Here is a 23104-nt window from a genome sequence, read left to right as displayed (position 1 = left end):
GGCAGTATTTGATGGATATCTGATAGTGTGGAAAAGCCATCACCAGCTCATGGGTATGTGGGGACAAGTAAATTTTTTTTTATGTCTTTAGCACACTGCCATGTATCAGGTGCCAGCTCCCTGCATTATGGGGTGCTGAAGCCCATTTGATGTATGGCGCCTCACAGCGCCAGAGACCCGGATTCAATTCCCGCCTCGGGCAACTGTCTGTGTAGAGTTTGCACGTTCTCCCCGTGTCTGCGTGGGTTTCCTCCGGGTGCTCCGGTTTCCTCCCACAGTCCAAAGATGTGCAGGTTAGGTGAATTGGCCATGCTAAATTGCCTGTAGTGTTAGGTGAAGGGGTAAATGTAGGGGTATGGGTTTTCAAAGTTTGTGAGAAGATTTGTAGCTCGGGTGCTCGTTGTTGTGGTTCTGTTCGCCGAGCTGGAAGTTTTTGTTGCAAACATTTCGTCCCCTGTCTAGGTGACATCCTCAGTGCTTGGGAGCCTCCTGTGAAGCGCTTCTGTGGTGTTTCCTCCGGCATTTATAGTGGCCTGTCCCTGCCGCTTCCGGTTGTCAGTTTCAGCTGTCCGCTGTAGCTCGGCGAACTTCCAACTCGGCGAACAGAACCACAGCAGGTATGGGTGGGTTGTACTTCGGCGGGTCAGTGTGGACTTGTTGGGCCGAAGGGCCTGTTTCCACACTGTAAGCAATCTAATCTAATTACGTAAACCGTGCAACAACTCTGCTTGGTCTGGCCACTGACCTCAGTAAGGTCCTGTAAAAATGCACCATAGCATTCACAGGACTTGTCCTGTGTTCCAAATGTTTGGCATTCACACAATACCACAGCTTTTCCCTCAAGTAAAGGCTTTGCTATTACATGTACTGCGTTGCTATTCTGATGAACTGTTTGCCTGTTACTGATTCACTGCCTCCCAGGCAAGACCGCTGTTGTGAGAGAAAGGAAGCCAGATGTTATTGATGGGATCTTGAGCACTTTTTTGAGCTGCATTTGATCTGCAATGGAATAATAATTATCGAATAAGAACAGAAAAGGCTAGAAAAACACAGCAGGTCAAGCAGCATCTGTGGAGAGGTGTGGGGTTAATGTTTCTGGACAATGACTTTTCATTGTGACTGTGCTACTGTAAAGGTTATGAATGTCTGGGTGGGTATTCCCCTTAGAGGACAGATATAAAGTCAATGGGTCAGATCATCTCCGCGATGGCAATCACTCACAGATTGTTACCCTGCTTTTTTTATGTAATGAAAGAGCTCTATGTCCCTGACAGGAGATTTGATCAGGGCTCTTTCAGAAACATTGAGCTGTACTTGCATTCTGTCAGGCCCCTCGGATCGAACCAAACCATGCCCACTGTCTCACAGCTATCAGTTACCAGATTTTATCATTTTAAAGATGAGCCATCACAGAGGCACTTCAACACCTCCCTGTGAAAGACTATGGATGTAAAGTTAGTATGAGGATCAGGTGCCAGGGCTCAAGGTGGCAAACAAGCTAGCTAAGTGTTTAGGCTTGGTCGAGGTGGGAGAAAGAGGTAACAGGGTCAAGTAGAGGGGAGGGTAGGAGTGTTAATGATTGATAGGTGAAAGTGAGGACTGCAGATGCTGGAGGTTAGAGGAAAGATCAGAGCGGTGCTGGAAAAGCACAGCAGGTCAGGCAGCATCCAAGGGTCAGGAAAATCAACATTTTGGGCAAAAGCCCTTCATCAGGAATGTTAACAATTGATAGCCAACTGCCAGGCTTTCCCACCTTCTGTGTTCAGTTGGAACTGGGTGTAGCACATGTACATGGTCTTCTTGCCTGCAGGCTACTGGGCCCTACGTAATAGTCTGTCTAGCTTCAAATACACTGGTTCCCCATGGGAGACTGGTGAGCAAGGTTAGATCTCATGGAATACAGGGAGAACTAGCCATTTGGATACAGAACTGGCTCAAAGGAAGAAGACAGAGGGTGGTGGTGGAGGGTTGTTTTTCGGACTGGAGGCCTGTGACCAGTGGAGTGCCACAGGGGTCGGTGCTGGGTCCACTGCTTTTCTTCATTTATATAAATAATGTAGATGTGAGCATAAGAGGAATGGTTAGTAAGTTTGCACCAAAATTGGAGGTGTAGTGGACAGCGAAGAGGGTTACCTCAGATTACCACAGGATCTGGACCAGATGGGCCAATGGGCTGAGAAGTGGCAGATGGAGTTTAATTTAGATAAATGTGAGGTGCTGCATTTTGGGAAAGCAAATCTTAGTAGGACTTATACACTTAATGATAAGGTCCTAGGGAGTGTTGCTGAACAAAGAGACCTTGGAGTACAGGTTCATAGCTCCTTGAAAGTGGAGTCGCAGTTAGATAGGATAGTGAAGAAGGCATTTGGTATGGTCAGAGTATTGAGTACAGGAGTTGGGAGGTCATGTTGCGGCTGTACAGGACATTGGTTAGGCCACTGTTGGAATATTGCATGCAGTTCTGGTCTCCTTCCTATTGGAAGGATGTTGTGAAACTTGAAAGGGTTCAGAAAAGATTTACAAGGATGTTGTCAGGGTTAGAGGATTTGAGCTACAGGGAGAGGCTGAATAGGCTGGGGCTGTTTTCCCTGGAGTGTCGGAGGCTGAGGGGTGACCTTATAGAGGTTTATAAATTCATGAGGGTCATGGATACGGTTAATAGGCAAAGATTTTACCCTGTGGTAGAACTAGTGGGCATAGGTGAGAAGGGAAATGATATAAAAAGGAACTAAGGGCAGCTTTTTCACGCAGAGGATGGTATGTGTATGGAATAGCTGCCAGAGGATGTGATGGAGGCTGGTACAATTGCAAATTTCAGAGTCATCTGGATGGGTATATGAATAGGAAGGGTTTGGAGGGATATGGGCCGGATGCTGGCAGGTGGGACTAGATTGGGTTGGGATATCTGGTCGGCATGGACGGGTTGGACCAAAGGGTCTGTTTCCGTGCTGTACATCTCTATGACTCTAATCCTTTCTCAAAATCTCAAAAAGAACAAATTGAAGGAATTACAGCTTCAAGCAGAAGGACAATGAACAAAAGGATTGACTCACAGTGCGGACTCTCATTGGCTCCAGCCCTCAGGAGACTCCGAGCAACAGCCACCTGATTGGTCATGATAGCGATGTCCAATGGCGTTAGACCGTCCCGATTGGGAGTGTTCAGATCCAGCTCATGCACACTGTAGTGACGGAGCAGCAACTGCACAGTATCGAGATCCTGCTGCTCGACAGCTTCAAACATCACCTCACTACACTGGGAACTCTGAAAGACAGCACCGGAGAATAGTCATTACCCATTAAGACCAGTGTGGCCCTGTCACTGTGTGACTGACTGACCCCTCACCAGTCCGGCCCTGTCTCTGTGTGACTGACTGACCCCTCACCAGTGTGGTCCTGTCCCTGTGTGACTGACTGACCCCTCACCAGTGTGGTCCTGTCACTGTGTGACTGACTGACCCCTCACCAGTCCGGCCCTGTCTCTGTGTGACTGACTGACCCCTCACCAGTGTGGTCCTGTCACTGTGTGACTGACTGACCCCTCACCAGTCCGGCCCTGTCTCTGTGTGACTGACTGACTGACACCTCAATAGTGTGGTCCTGTCTCTGTGTGACTGACTGACTGACACCTCGATAGTGTGGCCCTGTCTCTGTGTGACTGACTGACCCCTCACCAGTGTGGTCCTGTCTCTGTGTGACTGACTGACCCCTCGATAGTGCGGCCCTGTCTCTGTGTGACTGACTGACCCCTCACCAGAGTGGTCCTGTCTCTGTGTGACTGACTGACCCCTCACCAGTGTGGTCCTGTCTCTGTGTGACTGACTGACCCCTCACCAGTCCGGCCCTGTCTCTGTGTGACTGACTGACCCCTCACCAGTGTGGTCCTGTCACTGTGTGACTGACTGACCCCTCACCAGTCCGGCCCTGTCTCTGTGGGACTGACTGACCCCTCACCAGTGTGGTCCTATCTCTGTGGGACTGACTGACTGACCCCTCGATAGTGTGGTCCTGTCTCTGTGTGACTGACTGACTGACACCTCGATAGTGTGGCCCTGTCTCTGTGTGACTGACTGACCCCTCACCAGTGTGGTCCTGTCTCTGTGTGACTGACTGACCCCTCGATAGTGCGGCCCTGTCTCTGTGTGACTGACTGACCCCTCACCAGAGTGGTCCTGTCTCTGTGTGACTGACTGACCCCTCACCAGTGTGGTCCTGTCTCTGTGTGACTGACTGACCCCTCACCAGTATGGTCCTGTCACTGTGTGACTGACTGACCCCTCGACAGTGCGGCCCTGTCTCTGTGTGACTGACTGACCCCTCACCAGTGCGGGCCTGTCTCTGTGTGACTGACTGACCCCTCACCAGTGTGGTCCTGTCTCTGTGTGACTGACTGACCCCTCACCAGTGTGGTCCTGTCTCTGTGTGACTGACTGACCCCTTACCAGTGTGGCCCTGTCTCTGTGTGACTGACTGACTGAGTGACCCCTCACCAGTGTGGCCCTGTCTCTGTGTGACTGACTGACCCCTCACCAGTGCGGCCCTGTCTCTGTGTGACTTGACTGACCCCTCACCAGTGTGGTCCTGTCTCTGTGTGACTGACTGACCCCTCACCAGTGTGGTCCTGTCTCTGTGTGACTGACTGACTGACCCCTTACCAGTGCGGCCCTGTCTCTGTGTGACTGACTGACTGAGTGACCCCTCACCAGTGAGGCCCTGTCTCTGTGTGACTGACTGACCCCTCACCAGTGCGGCCCTGTCTCTGTGTGACTGACTGACCCCTCGATAGTGCGGCCCTGTCTCTGTGTGACTGACTGACCCCTCGATAGTGCAGCCCTGTCTCTGTGTGACTGACTGACCCCTCGATAGTGCGGTCCTGTGTCTGTGTGACTGACTGACCCCTCACCAGTGTGGCCCTGTCTCTGTGTGACTGAGTGACCCCTCACCAGTGTGGCCCTGTCTCTGTATGACTGACTGACTGACCCTTCGATAGTGCGGCCCTGTCTCTGTGTGACTGACTGACTGACCCCTTGATAGTGTGGCCCTGTCTCTGTGGGACTGACTGACTGACCCCTTGATAGTGTGGCCCTGTCTCTGTGGGACTGACTGACTGACCCCTCGATAGTGCGGCCCTGTCTCTGTGGGACTGACTGACTGACCCCTCGATAATGCGGCCCTGTCTCTGTATGACTGACTGACTGACCCCTCGATAGTGCGGCCCTGTCTCTGTGTGACTGACTGACCCCTCACCAGTGTGGCCCTGTCTCTGTGTGACTGACTAACTGACCCCTCGATAGTGTGGCCCTGTCTCTGTGTGACTGACTGACTGACCCCTCGATAGTGCGGCCCTGTCTCTGTGTGACTGACTAACTGACCCCTCGATAGTGTGGCCCTGTCTCTGTGTGACTGACTAACTGACCCCTCGATAATGGTTATGAGGTTCATAAAGATGGGAGAAATGCTGTCAATTTACTTGCACCAACAGTATGCTCTGACCAATTCAGAGAAGAGAGGGAGGTCAGAGTGTGAAATGGAGAGAGCGAGGTCTCTCTTTCTCTCTCTAGTTTTCTCTTTGAAATAACTCCACAGAGGCCAGGATCCAATCATCAAGTCAGCCTTTCTTTACCCATGATATTGCCTTATACAGAGTCAGTTATTAGAGTTATCAGTATCTCTGACAGTACTTTGTTTTCTTTCCTTTTTGTTCTCTTTCTTTTTCTTTTTTTTTAAGGTGCACGAATCTTTATTCAATTTCCACCACCAGGAAGATAGGAAAACACCCAGGTGGCCAGTGACAAACACTGCCCTTCACATCAAAGGGCAGTCCTGTGTGATCAAAACAGTGAAGGGCAGGGTAGGGACTAAATCAAAAAATGCGGGCCCTATATAGACTGCTGCTGCACACCGTCCACCTCTTCTCCTTCATTCACCATCCGGACACGCCTTGGCGTGCCCATTTGCCACCGGGCGGTGGGAATCCCCAGTGGAGGGCTCTCTACGTGGGAGTCCTCCCCCTTTCTCTCGGGGATCTGGGGTGGAGGGTGCTGCACGCAGTGATCCCCTGCAACCGCAGGTTGCAGTGTTTCACAGACTCCCAGCCCAACTGCTTGTTCTGTGGTGCTGTGGAGTCCGTGGACCACGTATATATTGGGTGTGGAGGGAGAAATGATGCACTCCACTCCCTGCGGTGCCCACCTCTCCCTGAACAACTCCAGGGTGTTGGTGGACACCGTGTGCTCCTTCTCCGAGGACCCAGGCCCTAACGTAACCGCGGAAGAGGGGCAGGCAGTCGGCCCTAACGACCCCCTCCAGGGCCCACTGCCTGGACCGGTTTATGGCCAGGTCCAGGAGCAGACCCACAAGGAGGTCTTCAGACCTGCCCTCCTTCCTCCGTACCGGGTGCCCAAAGATCAGGAGCGTGGGACTGAAGTGCAGCCAAAAACAGAGGAGAAGGTTTTTCAGAAAATCAAAAAGGGAGTGCAAACGCCCACACCCAATATACACGTGGTCCACAGACTCCACAGTGCCACAGAACAAGCAGTTGGGCTGGGAGTCCGTGAACCACCGCAATCTGCGGTTGCAGGGGACTGCTGCATACAGCACCCTCCACCCCAGATCCCCGAGAGAAAGGGGGAGGACTCCCGCGTAGAGAGCCCTCCACTGGGGATCCCCACCACCCGGTGGCAAATGGGCACGCCAAGGCATGTCCGGACGGTGGATGAGGGAGAAGAGATGGACGGTGTGCAGCAGCAGTCGATACAGGGCCCTCCTTTTTACCCCCTTAAAGGGAACAAAATTAGAATTCCGGAGGCGGCTCAGGTTGTGGGGCACAGGCTCCCGCGGGAAGTACGGGACCTTGGGGCCAATGTGAAATTCCGTCCGGGCTGGGGTGAGCGCGGACGGGATCCCTCCGCACAACTGAGCACAGTCCTGTTTATTTTTTTATTTTTTTTATTTTTTTTGGTTTATTTTTATAACCCCCACACTACCACCTAAGTGCGGTAGTGCTTATTTTATCCCCAGCACCCATGGTGTGTGTGTGTATACGTGTGAGACACAGTGAAAGACACAAAGTGCACGAATCTTTATTCAATTTCCACCACCAGGAAGATAGGAAAACACCCGGGTGCCCAGTGACAAACACTGCCCTTCACATCAAAGGGCGGAATATCCTGTTTTTTTTTGTTTTTTTTTTAACCCCCAAACTACCACCTAAATGCGGTAGTGCTTATTTTATCCCCAGCACCCATGGTGTGTGTGTGTGCAGGTGGGAGACACAGTGAAAGACACAAAGTGCACAAATCTTTATTCAATTTCCACCACCAGGAAGATAGGAAAACACCCGGGTGGCCAGTGACAAACACTGCCCTTCACATCGAAGGGCAGTGCTGTATGATCAGACAGTGAAGGGGAGGATAGGGACACAGTCCTGTTTATATCTGTCGGCCAGGGCTCCCTGATTGGACCAGATTAACAGCCCCAATCAGGGAACTCATATTCTATGAGGGCCATCTGGCTGACCTCGTTCCAATCCCTACATCCCACCCCCTTTGAATCCACAGACAATCGCTGGCCCTTTCTCTTGAAGACGCTCTGGCTGCATTTTCGCACTGGGTCAGGACCCTCCGACGCAGCGTCCATCACGGGTGGGCTGTCGTGCACAGGAGCTCTCCTCATACACCAGCAGCACCTCGGCAGAATTTCACCCTCTCCTTCTGGTGGGAAAGCATTGAGGTGGCTACTTCTGTCATGTCCATCTTAGAATCTGAGGACATTTTGGACTGTTCTTTCTGCCCGACCATTGGGTGATGGATGGTATGGAGCTGTCCTTGGGTCAAATCCCATTCAACCTGAGGAAGTTCTCCGTTTCCCTGCTGGTAAATGATGGCTTGTTATTTGTGATCAACACTTCCAGCAGTCTGGATGTTGAAAAGGTTGCGAGCAGTTTTTCTCTCGTCATTCCCGTGTTTGATGAATGAACTCTGTGCACGTCCAACCACTTTGGGCGGGTGTCCACAATGACTAGGCGCATGAAGGGACATGCACAGTCGATGTGTAATTGAGTTCACGGTTTACCCGGCCATTCCCATGAATGTAGGGGGAGGAGGGGGGCTGCCCGTAGTAATTTCTGTCCCTGTTGGCATTCTGGGCACTGCCCCACCAATGTGGTTATGTCTGTGTCCAGGCCAGACGAAATGTCTCACCAATATCTTCATTTCGGAGATTCCTGGATGAGGCTGGAGCTCAGTCAGTATTTTGTGGTAACCTTTGCTCGAGACAACCACTCTTGCTCCCAATAACAAAACACCGTCCTTGACCACGCGCTGGTCTATCTGGATCCAAAAAGGTTTGAATTCTAGTTGTGATGGTCCTATGGTCTCCCCCATCAATACCAGCTGTTTTACTTTGGAATGGACTGGATCTTTCTTTCTCCAAAGTCTGAAATTGTTTGCTATGACTGAGAGTGTGACCAGAATTTTTAGTAACATTACAGCCACGCTCAGACAACAACTCACCAGAACGAAGGACCCGATACCCAACATGAGCAAAACCAATGTAGTGTACAAAATCCCATGCAAGGACTGCACAAAACACTATATAGGACAAACAGGAAGACAGCTAACGATCCGCATCCATGAACACCAACTAGCCACGAAACGACACGACCAGCTATCCTTAGTAGCCACACACGCAGACAACAAGCAACATGAATTCGACTGGGACAACACTACTACCATAGGGCAAGCCAGACAGAGAACAGCCAGGGAATTCCTAGAGTCATGGCATTCATCCACAAACTCCATCAACAAACACATTGACCTGGACCCAATATACCAACCACTACAGCGGACAGCTGAAACTGACAACCGGAAGCGGCAGGGACAGACCACTATAAACACCGGAGGAAACATCAAAGAAGCGCTTCGCAGGAGGCTCCCAAGCACTGATGATGTCGCCTAGCCAGGGGACGAAACGTTTGCAACAAAAACTTCCAGCTCGGCGAACAGATCCACAACAACGAGCACCCGAGCTACAAATCTTCGCACTAACATTACAGACTCACCCAGAGGGCATACCAGTGGTGGTCCATCTCCCACTGGGGGTGAGGAAGTTAGAAAGCCACGAGGAATACTGGGGACCCAAGGGTTAAACATTCCACTCCCAAAGAGACTCCCTGCAGTACCAGTTGCATGTCTGTTCTCTTACAGAACAGACAGACCATCTCAGTCGGGAGGAGGCTGGCTGAATGGTGGAGTAGGAATCCAGTGGAGCTACATGTGGATTCCTCTACAACCTCAGGCAAAGGTATCTGTCCTCCCCAGACAAGACTGCTAGCCTTGGCCACAACCCTGTTAAACTGCCTCCTGCTCCCATTATCTTGCTTTCCCTCTGTACTATCATAGGGATGTGAATCCCCCATTGAGAACAGGCAAAAACCTTGTATTTTAATGTCTTCCCATCAAGGTATGATCATAAACTAAACAATAACCAGTCCCTGTCATCCATTCACTCGTCCTCACAGGACATTGACATTCATCGGGCCTTGTAAAATTGTAATTGCCTATCTTAGACAATGTAACGACAATCAACCATGTGACCTTTTGTCTTATTCCTATAAAAAATACTGCCTTTCTGTGGAGAGCAGAGATTCGTGGAGCAGAGATTCACCACAAGCAGCCACGTGACTACTTTTGGGGACATTGAGAATCTCTTGCTGACTGTCCAATAATAAAGCATCTACCATTGTACTGAAACTTGTGTCATCTGGATTTGTGGAACAGAATAGACATCAACATTTGGGGCTGTGACTCGGATCTCAACCTAGGGACCGTCTCACTGAGCTGAGTAGGTGACATGAAAGTCTGCATTGAACAGAACAGAGTGGTAAGTGCCCCCCCCCCCGCCCCCCGGGGTATTTTACCCCAGACTGCTCCTTGTGTTCAGCCACACAATCTGTCCCTCGTCCAGTGGAACCGGTACCTGGAAGAGGTCGAACAAACCACCAGCTTGTACAGTCGGAAAGTTTTGTCGGATTGCTCGGAATTACTGTGGGGTGACATTGGCTACTCTGTGTTGTTCCTGTCGGAAAAAGATCAGGATTGGGGACCCCGGTCAGGGAAGTGCTCATCACTACCTGACGGATTCGGTTTGGGGAACTGCCTCTTTCAGATCTGGCCGGTGGAAATGAATATATAATAAGGAAAGAGGGCAGGCTCGGGAAATGTCTCACCCCGCAGTGTTGATCTGGCCGGGGAAATTGTTTATAGCACAGCAAGGAGTCATAAGGTAAAATGGGACAGTCCCTCGATGGAGTTGGGAAGGGGCCAATCTGTGAGAAAATACCTGATCAGGAAAGTGGTTCTCGGGGTTGTAGGCCCCTCTGAGAGATTGGTCATTTTACTAAATTTTCATACACAAATTGCAGGATATCCTGCAGGATTGCAGTTTGATTTTTGAGTGATTGTAATGGTATGTGTGGTGAAAGCTTCCATTTGAATGCTGAATTGATTCCAAAACTCTTTGCACTTTTAATTGCGATCACATGAAAACAATTGACCAGGGTGCCAGAGTTTGGTTCTGTCTGTGTGGGTTTTGTGTTGTTGGTTGTTCTTTCTTTGCTTACAGAACGCTGGGCTGAACTCTAAAATGCCAGAGAGAGGCTGCCCCTGGGGACAAGTAAGTCTTGTCTCACTGGGAAGGGTGGCCAAGTGTCGGTCTGCTGTCTCACGGAGGACACAGAAGGGCCCTGTTGCAAGAGTAACTATAGAGGGTGGGTGCGGAGACCCTTTGTGGGGTAGGAGTCATGTGATCCAAAGCCTGGATGTGTTTGGGAAGGTGGCTGGGGGTCATCAGTTCCCTAAAATGAAAGAGAGCGCAGACAGCATCCCGAGGGCTCTTTGGTGAGGCCCTCCCACCACCCCATCACCCTATTCCCCTCAGTATCCCCAAAGTTCCCGTCAGTGCTGAGCAATCTGACCCTCGGGTGGACCAGGTCACTGCCTTGGTCAGTCCCGGCCACACGGCGGGGGGGGGCTCTTCCAATTCTCAACATGGGGTTACAAGTTATTCATGTCGTACTCAACAGGGTCCTAGTGTCTGGACAGAAAATGCTGGTGATTTGTGAAGCTTATCTGCTCATTCCTTAACAAAAAAAATCTAAAAATAGTGGGCGGCACGGTGGCACAGTGGTTAGCACTGCTGCCTCGCAGCGCCAGAGACCCGGGTTCAATTCCCGCCTCAGGCGACTGACTGTGTGGAGTTTGCACGTTCTCCCCGTGTCTGCGTGGGTTTCCTCCGGGTGCTCCGGTTTCCTCCCACAGTCCAAAGATGTGCAGGTCAGGTGAATTGGCCATACTAAATTGCCCGTAGTGTTAGGTAAGGGATAAATGTAGGGGTATGGGTGGGTTACGCTTCGGCGGGTTGGTGTGGACTTGTTGGGCCGAAGGGCCTGTTTCCACACTGTAAAGTAATCTAAAGTAATCTAATCTAATCTAATCTAAACCTAACATTGAGGAAAATCACCTCAGATTTTAACATTTGTTGATTAAGTGGAGGAATTACAGTGAATTTTATATAGTTTAATTAAAAATATGTAAAACTGAGTATAAAGGTGGATCTGGAAACACCAAACCAACAATATTGGTTAAATGATACTGAATCTTTGTTTCGGACTCATTTACCTCCACTTAATGTCCTTTTGTCAGTATGGAGTGCTGGTCAGAGTTTTATTCTATGTCAATGTCCATTCCTCACTGAGAACTGAAGGGTCAGTTCAACATTATCTTGCAAAAAAAAGTCATGTAACAAAGGTTTAGATACTGTTGTAAATATCTGTGTCTTTGGGTTAGTTGTTATTTGTGCGTATGAAGCATCTTGACAAGATGTTTATTAATGCTGCCGCAGTCTTTTCCCAGCCTAGGACATTATAAATGAGCAATGACTGATCAGAACTGCTTGAAAAAACACAAATTGGGGATTTAAATTGAAAGACTAGAACCAGGTGATTATAATGGAGTTCAGAGTTGGAAACTGTGCACTTGCTACGTTATAGCACTGGATTTTGATTAAATGAATTTCTCGTTTTTATTGAAACTCTTCTACTCGATAGGGAAAAGCCTGTCAGCTGATTGGGATAGGCATGTACTTGAACAATCCTGCTACAATTTCACACAAACAACACTAAGCAGATTTTAATCATTTCTGTGACTTTGAAAGCTGTTTGTTTGTTCTCATTATTTCACAGTGCGATGTCTAGTCACTTGTTCAGTTTCCATCTCTCATTAAATATACTTATTACTCAATATTTTAAAACAATTTGTACTATCCTGAACTGCATTATCACAGTTAGTTAATTAATGAATTGGCAAGACTTTATACCTTTCCACATTGTCAGGGATCTGTGTCATTGCCTCATGGCTACTCTAAAGCATGGCTGCATTCATTAATGTTCACTTGGTGACAGAGGTTATGGCAATATGAGGAAACATGTTGGTACCACAGCAAGTGAGGAACCATTAGGGGAAAGTGAGACTTTGTGCTCCTCATGCAAAGCACTGGCACTGAAACAAGACTCATAGAGATGTACGGCACAGAAATAGACCCTCTGGTCCAACCCGTCCATGCCGACCAGATATCCCAACCCAACCTAGGGGTTGAATAACCTTCTCTGTGGTAGCCCCTTTTATTTTTACTCTAGGAGTAGGACGAATCGAATTGATGGGATTCGTTACCCTACTCTTTCTGGACAAGATGGAGGCAATACTTCTCATAGAGATGTTGAAATTGGATGTATTAATGACATGTTTAAAAAAAAACAGGAGAAACAGCATAACGAAGCTAAAGCTGAATAAGATAAACAAGAGGAGCTAAAATCTCGAAGCTGTAGAGAGAACCTAAGCACTTTTCGGGATCCCAAGCTCAGGTCTGATACACCAACCCTGTTTGAGGAGGGAGGGAATGATACTGAGGTAGAGGGGGAATGGGGATGTTACCCGGGTACACTGGTACCTCCTGTTGAATCACCTATGACTCTGTCTCCGCTGCTGTACCCGAGTCCCCTGTAGAGCTGATCGGGTTAAGATGTGCTCCTGGAAACCAGCAGCACTTTGTTACTTTTACACTGGAGTTCATCATCTCCATGTCACCACACTCCCCCCCCCCCCCCCCACAAAACTCTGCTCCCCATCAGACAGCTACTGAACCCCAAGGCAGATGAGGAAGATGAGCCACCAATTATTGGGTCTACGTCCCCTGGAAACCGCAAGAGATGATCGTGATAATGAATCAGGCTCCGGATCGCTAAAGATAAAACTGCCCAATACATCCTGTGCACAATTCAAATGGACAATGTAACACCCTGGGGTCTGTTTGCCCTCTGTTGTATGATATTGTCACCAGGAGAAGTTACTAAGTGGCAGGAACAAATGGGTGAGGGTGACTGAAAGGGACCAGTCCACACTTACGGTGATTTAAGTGACAGATTCAAAGAGGAACCCTCGTGTGTTGTGGACATGCTACAGACATAGAACATGGACTGGTCTGAGAACACCAAGACACCGATGGGGAGAGTCCTTCTTCATCACCAAGACACCGATGGGGAGAGTCCTTCTTTATCACCAAGACACCGATGGGGAGAGCCCTTCTTTATCACCAAGACACCGATGGGGAGAGTCCTTCTTTATCACCAAGACACCGATGGGGAGAGCCCTTCTTTATCACCAAGACACCGATGGGGAGAGTCCTTCTTTATCACCAAGACACCGATGGGGAGAGCCCTTCTTTATCACCAAGACACCGATGGGGAGAGTCCTTCTTTATCACCAAGACACCGATGGGGAGAGCCCTTCTTTATCACCAAGACACCGATGGGGAGAGTCCTTCTTTATCACCAAGACACCGATGGGGAGAGCCCTTCTTTATCACCAAGACACCGATAGGGAGAGCCCTTCTTTATCACCAAGACACCGATGGGGAGAGTCCTTCTTTATCACCAAGACACCAATGGGGAGAGCCCTTCTTTATCACCAAGACACCGATGGGGAGAGTCCTTCTTTATCACCAAGACACCAATGGGGAGAGCCCTTCTTTATCACCAAGACACCAATGGGGAGAGCCCTTCTTCATCACCAAGACACCGATGGGGAGAGTCCTTCTTTATTACTGGGAAAGCCAGAACGACCCCAAGTCGTGCTCTGAAGGTCACACAGAAACAGTTTGTTCAGCTGCCCTTCAGCCAGTACTGAGGAATTTCACTGGGACCGGGATACCACAGACCTGCCTCTTGAACATGCAGACTTCACTATCCATATGGATGGCAGCTCCTTTATTTCACCTACAGGTCAGCGATGCTCTGGATACGCGATTGCTATGATTCTGAAGTGGTTGAATGTGCAGGCTCTGAGACACAGAAGGCTGAACTGTTTGCCCTCACTGGTAAAAGGGAGCTTGGCCAATATTTATATGGGTTCTCACTATGCTTTTGGCATAGCCCACAACTATGGCACCTTATGGGAGTATCGGGGATTTTTAACCTTCACGGGGCAATCTATTAGTAACGCTGTTTTTGTGCATAACATTTTGCTGGTCTCACAGTTACCGTCCAGCCAAGCAGTGATGAAATGTTGAGCTCACACTGGGGCATCTGACAGAATCTCCGAGGGCAACGTGTAAGTAGATGCCGCCGCCAAGCAGGCAGCCTTACACCTCACTTTCCTGGTTCCACTGGGCTCACAGCAACACCTCGTTACAAAAAGGTACGAGGAGGGGTTTGCCAGACCTGGGTGAGATATGTCACTGACAGGGGGATTCCCCGACAGGGGAACACAGACTGTGAGTCACTAATGAGGTGCACCTCATACTAAACTGTGGAACAGGTCTGTGTTCCTTTGTTACCTTTACCAATCTTGGTGGATTATGTACATAACTGTACACACCTACGCAAGGGAGGAAAGGTCAGCACTTTGCTACAAACTGGTGGCACCCTGATTCCTGAAACCACGACTGAGAAACGAGCCAGAGCATGATCTGCAAAAAGACAAACGCTGAAAAAGGGATGCCTTGCGGCTCTGGGCCTACCCCCTTGCCTGGTGGGCCTTTTAACTCTCTACAACTAGGTTTCATAGAATTACCCAGGGTACAATGGCATAAGTATTGTTTGGTAACAGTAAATGTCTTCAGCGGATGGATTGACGCAATCCCGACAGGGACAACATGGCTGCAACAGTGGTACAAATATTGTTGAGGGAAATACTTCCCCGCTATGGACTCCCGGACACCATTAGCTCAGACAATGGGCCACATTTCGTGGCTAAAGTTAACCAGGGGATCTGCAGGGAACAATTCCCCTGCACTCACCATCCAAACGCGGCTGGTGTGGTTGCTAAAAAACAAGCTGGCAAAACTAAAACTAAGTTGGTTGAAGGTCTTACCCCTGGCCCTGCTCCACATGAGGGTTACCCCTTCAAGCAAAACCGGTCAATCTCCTGCTGAGGTGGTTTACGGGAAGCCCTGGGATAGTCCGACACTTGGCCCATAGCCCTCTAAAACCTTCCTATTTGTATACTCCATCCAGATGCCTTTGAAATGTTTAATTGTACCAGCCTCCACCACTTCCTCTGGCAGCACATTCCATACACGCACCACCCTCTGTGTGAAAAACCTGCCTCTTAGGTCTCTTTTATATCTTTCCCCTCTCACCCTAAACCTATACCCTCTAGTTCTGGACTCCCCCACCCCAGGGAAAAGACTTGTCTATTTATCCTATCTATGCCTCTCATAATTTTATAAACCTTTATAAGGTCACCCCTCAGCCTCCGACACTCCAGGGAAAACAGCCCCAGCCTGTTCAGCCTCTCCCTGTAGCTCAGATCCTTCAACCCTGGCAACATCCTTGTAAATCTTTTCTGAACACTTTCAAGTTTCACAACATCCTTCCTATAGTAGGGAGACCAGAATTGTATGCAATATTCCAAAAGTGGCCTAACCAATGTCCTGTACAGCTGCAACATGACCTCCCAACTCCTGTACTCAATACTCTGACCAATAAAGGAAAGCATACCAAACACCTTCTTCACTATCCTATCTACCTGCGACTCCACTTTCAAGGAGCTATGAACCTGCACTCCAAGGTCTCTTTGTTCAGCAACACTCCCTAGGACCTTATCATTAAGTGTATAAGTCCTGCTAAGATTTGCTTTCCCAAAATGCAGCACCTCGCATTTATCTGAATTAAACTCCATCTGCACTTCTCAGCCCATTGGCCCATCTGGTCAAGATCCCGTTGTACTCTGAGGTAACCCTTCTTCGCTGTCCACTACACCTCCAATTTTGGTGTCATCTGCAAACTTACTAACTGTGCCTCCTATGTTCACATCCATATCTTTTACATAAAAGATGAAAAGCAGTGGACCCAGCACCGATCCTTGTGACACTCCACTGATCACAGGCCTCTAGTAGGTTCTTTGAATCGAAGTATTCAGATCGTCGAATCTGTTCTGACATGAGCAAAGTTACAGATGCCTATCCCACAAGACAAAGAAAACCTCTGAACAATTCCAAACCATCATCATTGAACCCGGGTCTCTGGCGCTGTGAGGCAGCAGTGCTAACCACTGTGCCATCGAGCCGCCCACATTCAGAATAGGCAAGGTGTGTGGGCCATGAGGAAGGGTCACTGGTCCCGAAACATTAACTTTGATTTCTCTTCATGAACGCTGCTGGACCTGCTGAGCTTTTCCAATTACTCGACATACCTGAGTGTGAGCCGCCTACTCTGGGAAGTACCATGGTGTTACCTGTGGACCACAACGTTATTGAAAATCATTTGGCACAAAGGCCAAGCTACACGACTGGAGATTCGCCACACTTGTTCCTGAATGAATTAGTATAATGTTTCTGTCAAGATTTGCTCTGCAGCTTGTGAAAGCACCCAGACTGCCGGGTAAGATGAAGGGTCAGAGACATTTCTGCTCAGAGGAAAGCCAATGTGACAACCACGGAAACAAATACATCCACAATTGGCACTTAATCCCAGTGCTCCATTCTCCCCCTTATCCATCATCTTTCAATATTAACCCAACTTTCTGTCTCAGCCATCTCTGTGCCAGAAAATGCATGTTCCAACTCTTTGTTTAAAGATTTTGAAACATTGGGACAGGAGTAGGCCATTCAGCCCCTCCACCCTGTTCCACCATTATGAGATCATGGCTGTTCTGCGACCTAACTCTATATATCTGCCTTTGGCACATATCCTTTATACTTGAGTACAGTCCGTTTCTAAAGAGTTTTGTCTCTCAGGTGATACAGAATGAAAGGGGGGGGGAAAGCAACTAGAACAGTCTGCACAGGGCAAAGGATATTCCTACGGTTGGAGGGTTTGAGCTACAGGGAGAGGCTGAATAGACTAGGGCTGTTTTCCCTGGAGCATCGATGGCTGGGATCCCAGTCCAGATCCCAGCTCAGATCCCAGTCCAGATCCCAGCATAAACCCCAGCCAGATCCCAGCCCAGATCCCAGCTCAGATCTGTCCAGATTCCAGTGTAAATCCCAGTCCAGATTCCAGCGTAAATCCTAGCCAGATCCCTGCCCAGACTCCTACCAGATTCATGCCGGATTCCTGCCTAGTTCCCTCCCCTGATCCCATCCTAGATCCCAGCCCCAATCCCAGTGCCAATCCCAGCCCAGATCCCAGCCCAGATTCCTGCCCAGATCCCAGCGCCAATTCCAGCCCCAGATCCCAGCCCCAATCCCAGCCCCGATCCCAGCCCAGATCCCAGCCCCGATCCCAGCCCCAATCCCAGCTCAGATCCCAGCCCCAAACCCAGCCCCAATCCCAGCCCTGATCCCAGCTCCGATCCCAGCCCAGATCCTAGCTCCGGTCCCAATCCAGATCCCAGCCCAGATTCCAGCCCAGATCCCTGCCCAGATCCCAGCCCAGATCCCAGCCAGATCCCAGTCCAGATCCCAGTCCAGATCCCAGCCCAGATTCTAGCCCAGATCCTAGCCAGATCCCAGTCCAGATCCCAGCCCAGATTCTAGCCCAGATCCCAGCCAGATCCCAGCCCAGATCCTACCTCCGATCCCACCCCAGATCCTTGCCCCGATCCCTACCCAGATCCAAGCCAGATCCCAGCCCAGGTTCCAGTCCAGATCCCAGCCCAGATCCCATTCCAGAACCCATTCCAGATCCCATTCCAGTACCCTGCCCAGATCCCAGCCAGATCCCAGCTCCGATTTCAGCCCATTGCCCAGCTCAGATTCCAGTTTGGATCCCAGTCCAGTTCCCAGCTCCAATCCCAGCCAGATCCCTGCCCAGTTCCAGTCCAGATCCCAGCCTGATCCCAGCCCAGATCCCACCCCAGATCCCAGCCCAGATCCCAGCCCCAATCCCAGCCCAGATCCCAGCCCGATCCCAGCCCAGGTCCCAGCCCCAATCCCAGTCCAGATCCCACCCCCAATCCCAGCCCCAATCCGAGCTCAGATCCCAGCCCAGATCCCAGCCCAGATCCCAGCCCCAATCCCACCCCAGATCCCATCCCAGATCCCAGCCCCAATCCGAGCCCAGATCCCAGCCCAGATCCCAGCCCAGATCCCAGCCCCAATCCCAGCCCAGGTCCCAGCCCCAATCCCAGCCCAGATCCCAGCCCAGCTCCCAGCCTCAATCCCAGCCCAGCTCCCAGCCCCAATCCCAGCTCCAATCCCAGCCCAGGTCCCAGCCCAGATCCCAGCCCGATCCCAGCCCAATTCCCAGCCCCAATCCCAGCCCAGATCCCAGCCCCAATCCCAGCCCAGGTCCCAGCCCCAATCCCAGCCCAGCTCCCAGCCTCAATCCCAGTCCCAATCCCAGCCCCAATCCCAGCCCAGATGTAAATGTTAACAGTTTGGACCAGGCTTGGTTTTGTTTTGGGGTCCCTCTGTTCAGGAGATGTCCTGAGTGAGGCTGTGCGATTGCTTGCACCCAAGTGGTTTTTCCTGAGCTCAGAGGGCCTGGTGAGGGAGTCCACTTCCTTTGGAATACACTGTAACCTGTATGCTCCACTTGGCACATTTTCCAATGATAAAGCTTTTCCATTTTCCGATGTTGTACGGTCTGTTTGTGCTTCACTTTGCACAGTGACATTATTACTCCTGCACACTCACTAAGGGTTAAACCTCATTCACAGTCTTCTACCAGTTATCCTCACCTTGTCCAAATCTCTGATATGGATTCCCTGAGGAGATTTACCAGGATGCTGCCTGGTATGGAGGGAAGGTCTTGTGAGGAAAGGCTGAGGGACTTGAGGCTGTTTTCATTAAAGGGAAGAAGTTTGAGAGGTGACTTAATTGAGACATATAAGATAATCAGAGGGTTAGATAGGTTGGACAGGGAGAGGGTTTTTCCTCGGATGGTGATGGCTAGCACAAGGGGACATAGCTTTAAGCTGAGTGGTGGTAGATTTAGAACAGATGTCAGAGGTAACTCCTTTACTCAGAGAGTAGTAGGGGCATGGAACGCACTGCCTGCAACAGTAGTAGACTCACCAACTTTAAGGGCATTTAAATGGTCATTGGATAAACATATGGATGAAAATGGAATAGTGTGGGATAGATCTGCTTCAGATTGGTTCCACAGGTCGGCGCAACATCGAGGGCCAAAGGGCCTGTACTGCACTGGAATGTTCTATGTCTCTCTCTCTCTCTCTCTCTCTCTGTGACTCTGGGGAGTGATTAATGATGGACTGTGATTTATTGCGGCTCTGTCCATCTTTATTCCATGCCTCCTTTTCTCTGATGTAATCCTAACCTTGTTTGTGCTGGGTGGGAGCTGATGACCTCACTGATAGTTTGACAGGAACTGCCCACACCATTCCCATTCTTCAGAAGGGAACCAGTTGGTTTACTGACTGTGGCTGGAACGTTGCTGAGGAAAACTCTCCATAATGAAAGATCACAGAACTGAAATAGTGGTTGGGATATTGAGGTGTCAGGAGCTTGTCAGCCAGATGGTGAGCCAGTGAAACAGACACACTACCAACCTTTCTAGAGACAGCCTACTGAACCACATGCTAATCAGCCAGGGAGAGGATCGCAGGCTGCAAGTACCCTCAAACAGCACTGTGAGGGTGGAAATCCCACTGAGTGAGAACTGCTGACCAAAGGAAGGTTGGCAGCTCCTGCACTCAGCAGCACCCAAAAACGGGCCATGTTTGCTGTCAGACAAGCAACCTCAGGGTCCCGGGATCACAGAGGTTATAGGACAAAGATAAGTGGTGAGGAAGAAATGGGTTTTCTATAGTTAGGGGTCACCAGAAAAAGGATAACAGAGGAGTTGGAAGCAAGGGTGGGACTGGTTCCCAGATGACACCCATCCACTCAATCGTCAAGTCCCTTGAGCACACACTGACTTCTTTTCACTGAGGAAGTCACCCACCTTTTCTACTCCAAACTTCACCTACCATCCACATCCCTACTACCCCCCCTTCCAAACCAATGAGGTAATAAGCTGCCCATAGACTAAAAGCTGTCATACACACCACGTGACATAAAGCTCACTTGCTGCTGTGTTAATCCGAGTGATGATGGTTGAAGGACCTTAAATAGTCATTAGCTGGCAGCCTCAATTGGTAGTGGGGCATGAAGGTTAACCGTCAGCCTTCCTGCCCAGTATCTGATTTGACAGTGGGGCAAAAGGGGTGGGCTTAGACACAAAAACATCCTACGGAATTAAAAACCCGTCCCACTTCCATGCTCACCATCACACAAAACACATGATGCCCTTTGTCTGATCAATTTCCACATACCCAGGATAACGTCCTCAGCCTCTCGTTCTCCATCTTTGGGGGGGTCACTGGATCATCGAAAGAGGAGTGACTCCCTTTGAAGCGTTCTGAGAGATTGCGATACAGACGCTTAGCAGCACCTGGAGACACGGGGCCACAGGTCCGTCTGGGAGGGGACAGGCTCGGCTTCGGGATCGGCTCAGTCATTGTGGAGTGAAGGGACCTGCAGAAACATCACACAACATCACAGGTCAGCACCATGTCCCACGACAGGCTTCACAACCTTCCAGAAACAGGGCACCCAGCCGTGGCATAGCACGATGTACCTCAACCCCATCACCCCACACACCTGGGTACACACCCCATCACCCCACACTACCCGGGTACACACCCCAACACCCAACACACCCGGGTACACACCCCAACACCCAACACACCCGGGTACACACCCCATCACCCCACACTACCCGGGTACACACCCCAACACCCAACACACCCGGGTACACACCCCATCACCCCACACTACCCGGGTACACACCCCAACACCCCACACTACCCGGGTACACACCCCAACACCCCACACTACCCGGGTACACACCCCATCACCCCACACTACCCGGGTACACACCCCATCACCCCACACTGCCCGGGTACACACCCCATCACCTCACACTGCCCGGGTACACACCCAAACCCCACACTGCCCGGGTACATTCACCATCACCCCACACTGCCCGGGTACACACCCCATAACCTCCACTGCCCAGGTACACACCCCATCTCCTCATACTGCCCGGGTACACACCCCATCACCCCACACTGCCCAGGTACGCACCCCATCACCCCACACTGGCCAGGTACGCACCCCATCACCCCACACTGGCCAGGTACCTTCCCCATTAATACACCCTGCCCGGGTACATGCCCCATCACCTCACACTACCCAGGTACACGCCCCATCACCCCACACCGCCCGGTTACACTCCCCATCACCCCACACTGCCTGGGTACACATCCCAACAATCCACACTGCCTGGGTACACACTCCATCACCCCACACTGCACGGGTACACACCCCAAAACCCGAAACGCCCAGATACACTCCCCATCACCCCACACTGCTTGGGTTCACTCACCATCACCCCACACTGCAGTGTGGGGTGAGGTGGTGTGTTCCTGAGCACAGGTACATTCACCATCAGAGCTGAAAATGTGTAGCTGGAAAAGCGCAGCAGGTCAGGCAGCATCCAGGGAACAGGAGAATCGACGTTTCGGGCATAAACCCTTCTTCAGGAATGAATTGCTTATGCCCGAAACGTCGATTCTCCTGTTCCCTGGATGCTGCCTGACCTGCTGCGCTTTTCCAGCAACACATTTTCAGCTCTGATCTCCAGCATCTGCAGACCTCACTTTCTCCTCATACATTCACCATCAGCACACACTGCCCAGATACACTCCCAATCACCCCACACTGTCCGGGTACACACCCCATCACCCCACACTGCCCAGATACACTCCCCATCACCCCACACTGTCCGGGTACACACCCCATCACCCCACACTGCCCAGATACACTCCCCATCACCCCACACTGTCCGGGTACACACCCCATCACCCCACACTGCCCAGATACACTCCCCATCACCCCACACTGCCCAGATACACACCCCATCACCCCTCACTGCCCAGATACACTCCCCATCACCCCACACTGCCCAGATACACTCCCAATCACCCCACACTGTCCGGGTACACACCCAATCACCCCACACTGTCCGGGTACACACCCCATCACCCCACACTGCCCAGGTACACACCCCATCACCCCACACTGCCCAGATACACACCCCATCACCCCACACTGTCCAGGTACACACCCCCTCACCTCACACTGCCCAGATACATTCCCAATCACCCCACACTGTCCGGGTACACACCCCATCACCCCACACTGCCCAGATACACTCCCAATCACCCCACACTGCTTGGGTACACTCACCATCACCCCACACTGCCCAGGTACACACCCCCTCACCTCACACTGCCCAGATACATTCCCAATCACCCCACACTGTCCGGGTACACACCCCATCACCCCACACTGCCCAGATACACTCCCAATCACCCCACACTGCTTGGGTACACTCACCATCACCCCACACTGCCCAGGTACACACCCCCTCACCCCACACTGCCTGGGTACATACCCCAAAACCCCCACACTGCACAGGTACATTCACCATCGGCCCACACTGCCCAGATACATTCCCAATCACCCCACACTGTCCAGGTACACACCCCATCACCCCACACTGTCCGGTTACACACCCGATCGCCCCTCACGCCAAGATA

At 50.7% G+C, this 23104-nt stretch overlaps 1 protein-coding gene across 1 annotated transcript in view; it reads right to left on the bottom strand.

Annotated features, from left to right (window-relative positions):
* LOC122546823 (ankyrin repeat and fibronectin type-III domain-containing protein 1-like) overlaps window positions 1-23104 on the bottom strand; it is a 513035-nt gene that overhangs the window by 52251 nt on the left and 437680 nt on the right. Inside the window, exons 7-8 of the mRNA XM_088000787.1 lie at window positions 20774-20975; window positions 3054-3264 (exon numbers count right to left, since the gene is read on the bottom strand). Of these exons, the coding sequence (XP_087856913.1) occupies window positions 3054-3264; window positions 20774-20975 (413 nt within the window). The remainder of the gene's footprint in view (window positions 1-3053; window positions 3265-20773; window positions 20976-23104) is intronic.

This window comes from Chiloscyllium plagiosum, unplaced genomic scaffold, assembly GCF_037043375.1.
Source record: "Chiloscyllium plagiosum isolate Xiang-an unplaced genomic scaffold, Cpla_swu_hap1 HiC_scaffold_25, whole genome shotgun sequence".
Lineage (NCBI taxonomy): Eukaryota > Metazoa > Chordata > Chondrichthyes > Orectolobiformes > Hemiscylliidae > Chiloscyllium > Chiloscyllium plagiosum.
Note: the sequence above shows the minus strand (reverse complement) of the source record. Positions and strands in the feature narration are given on the sequence as shown.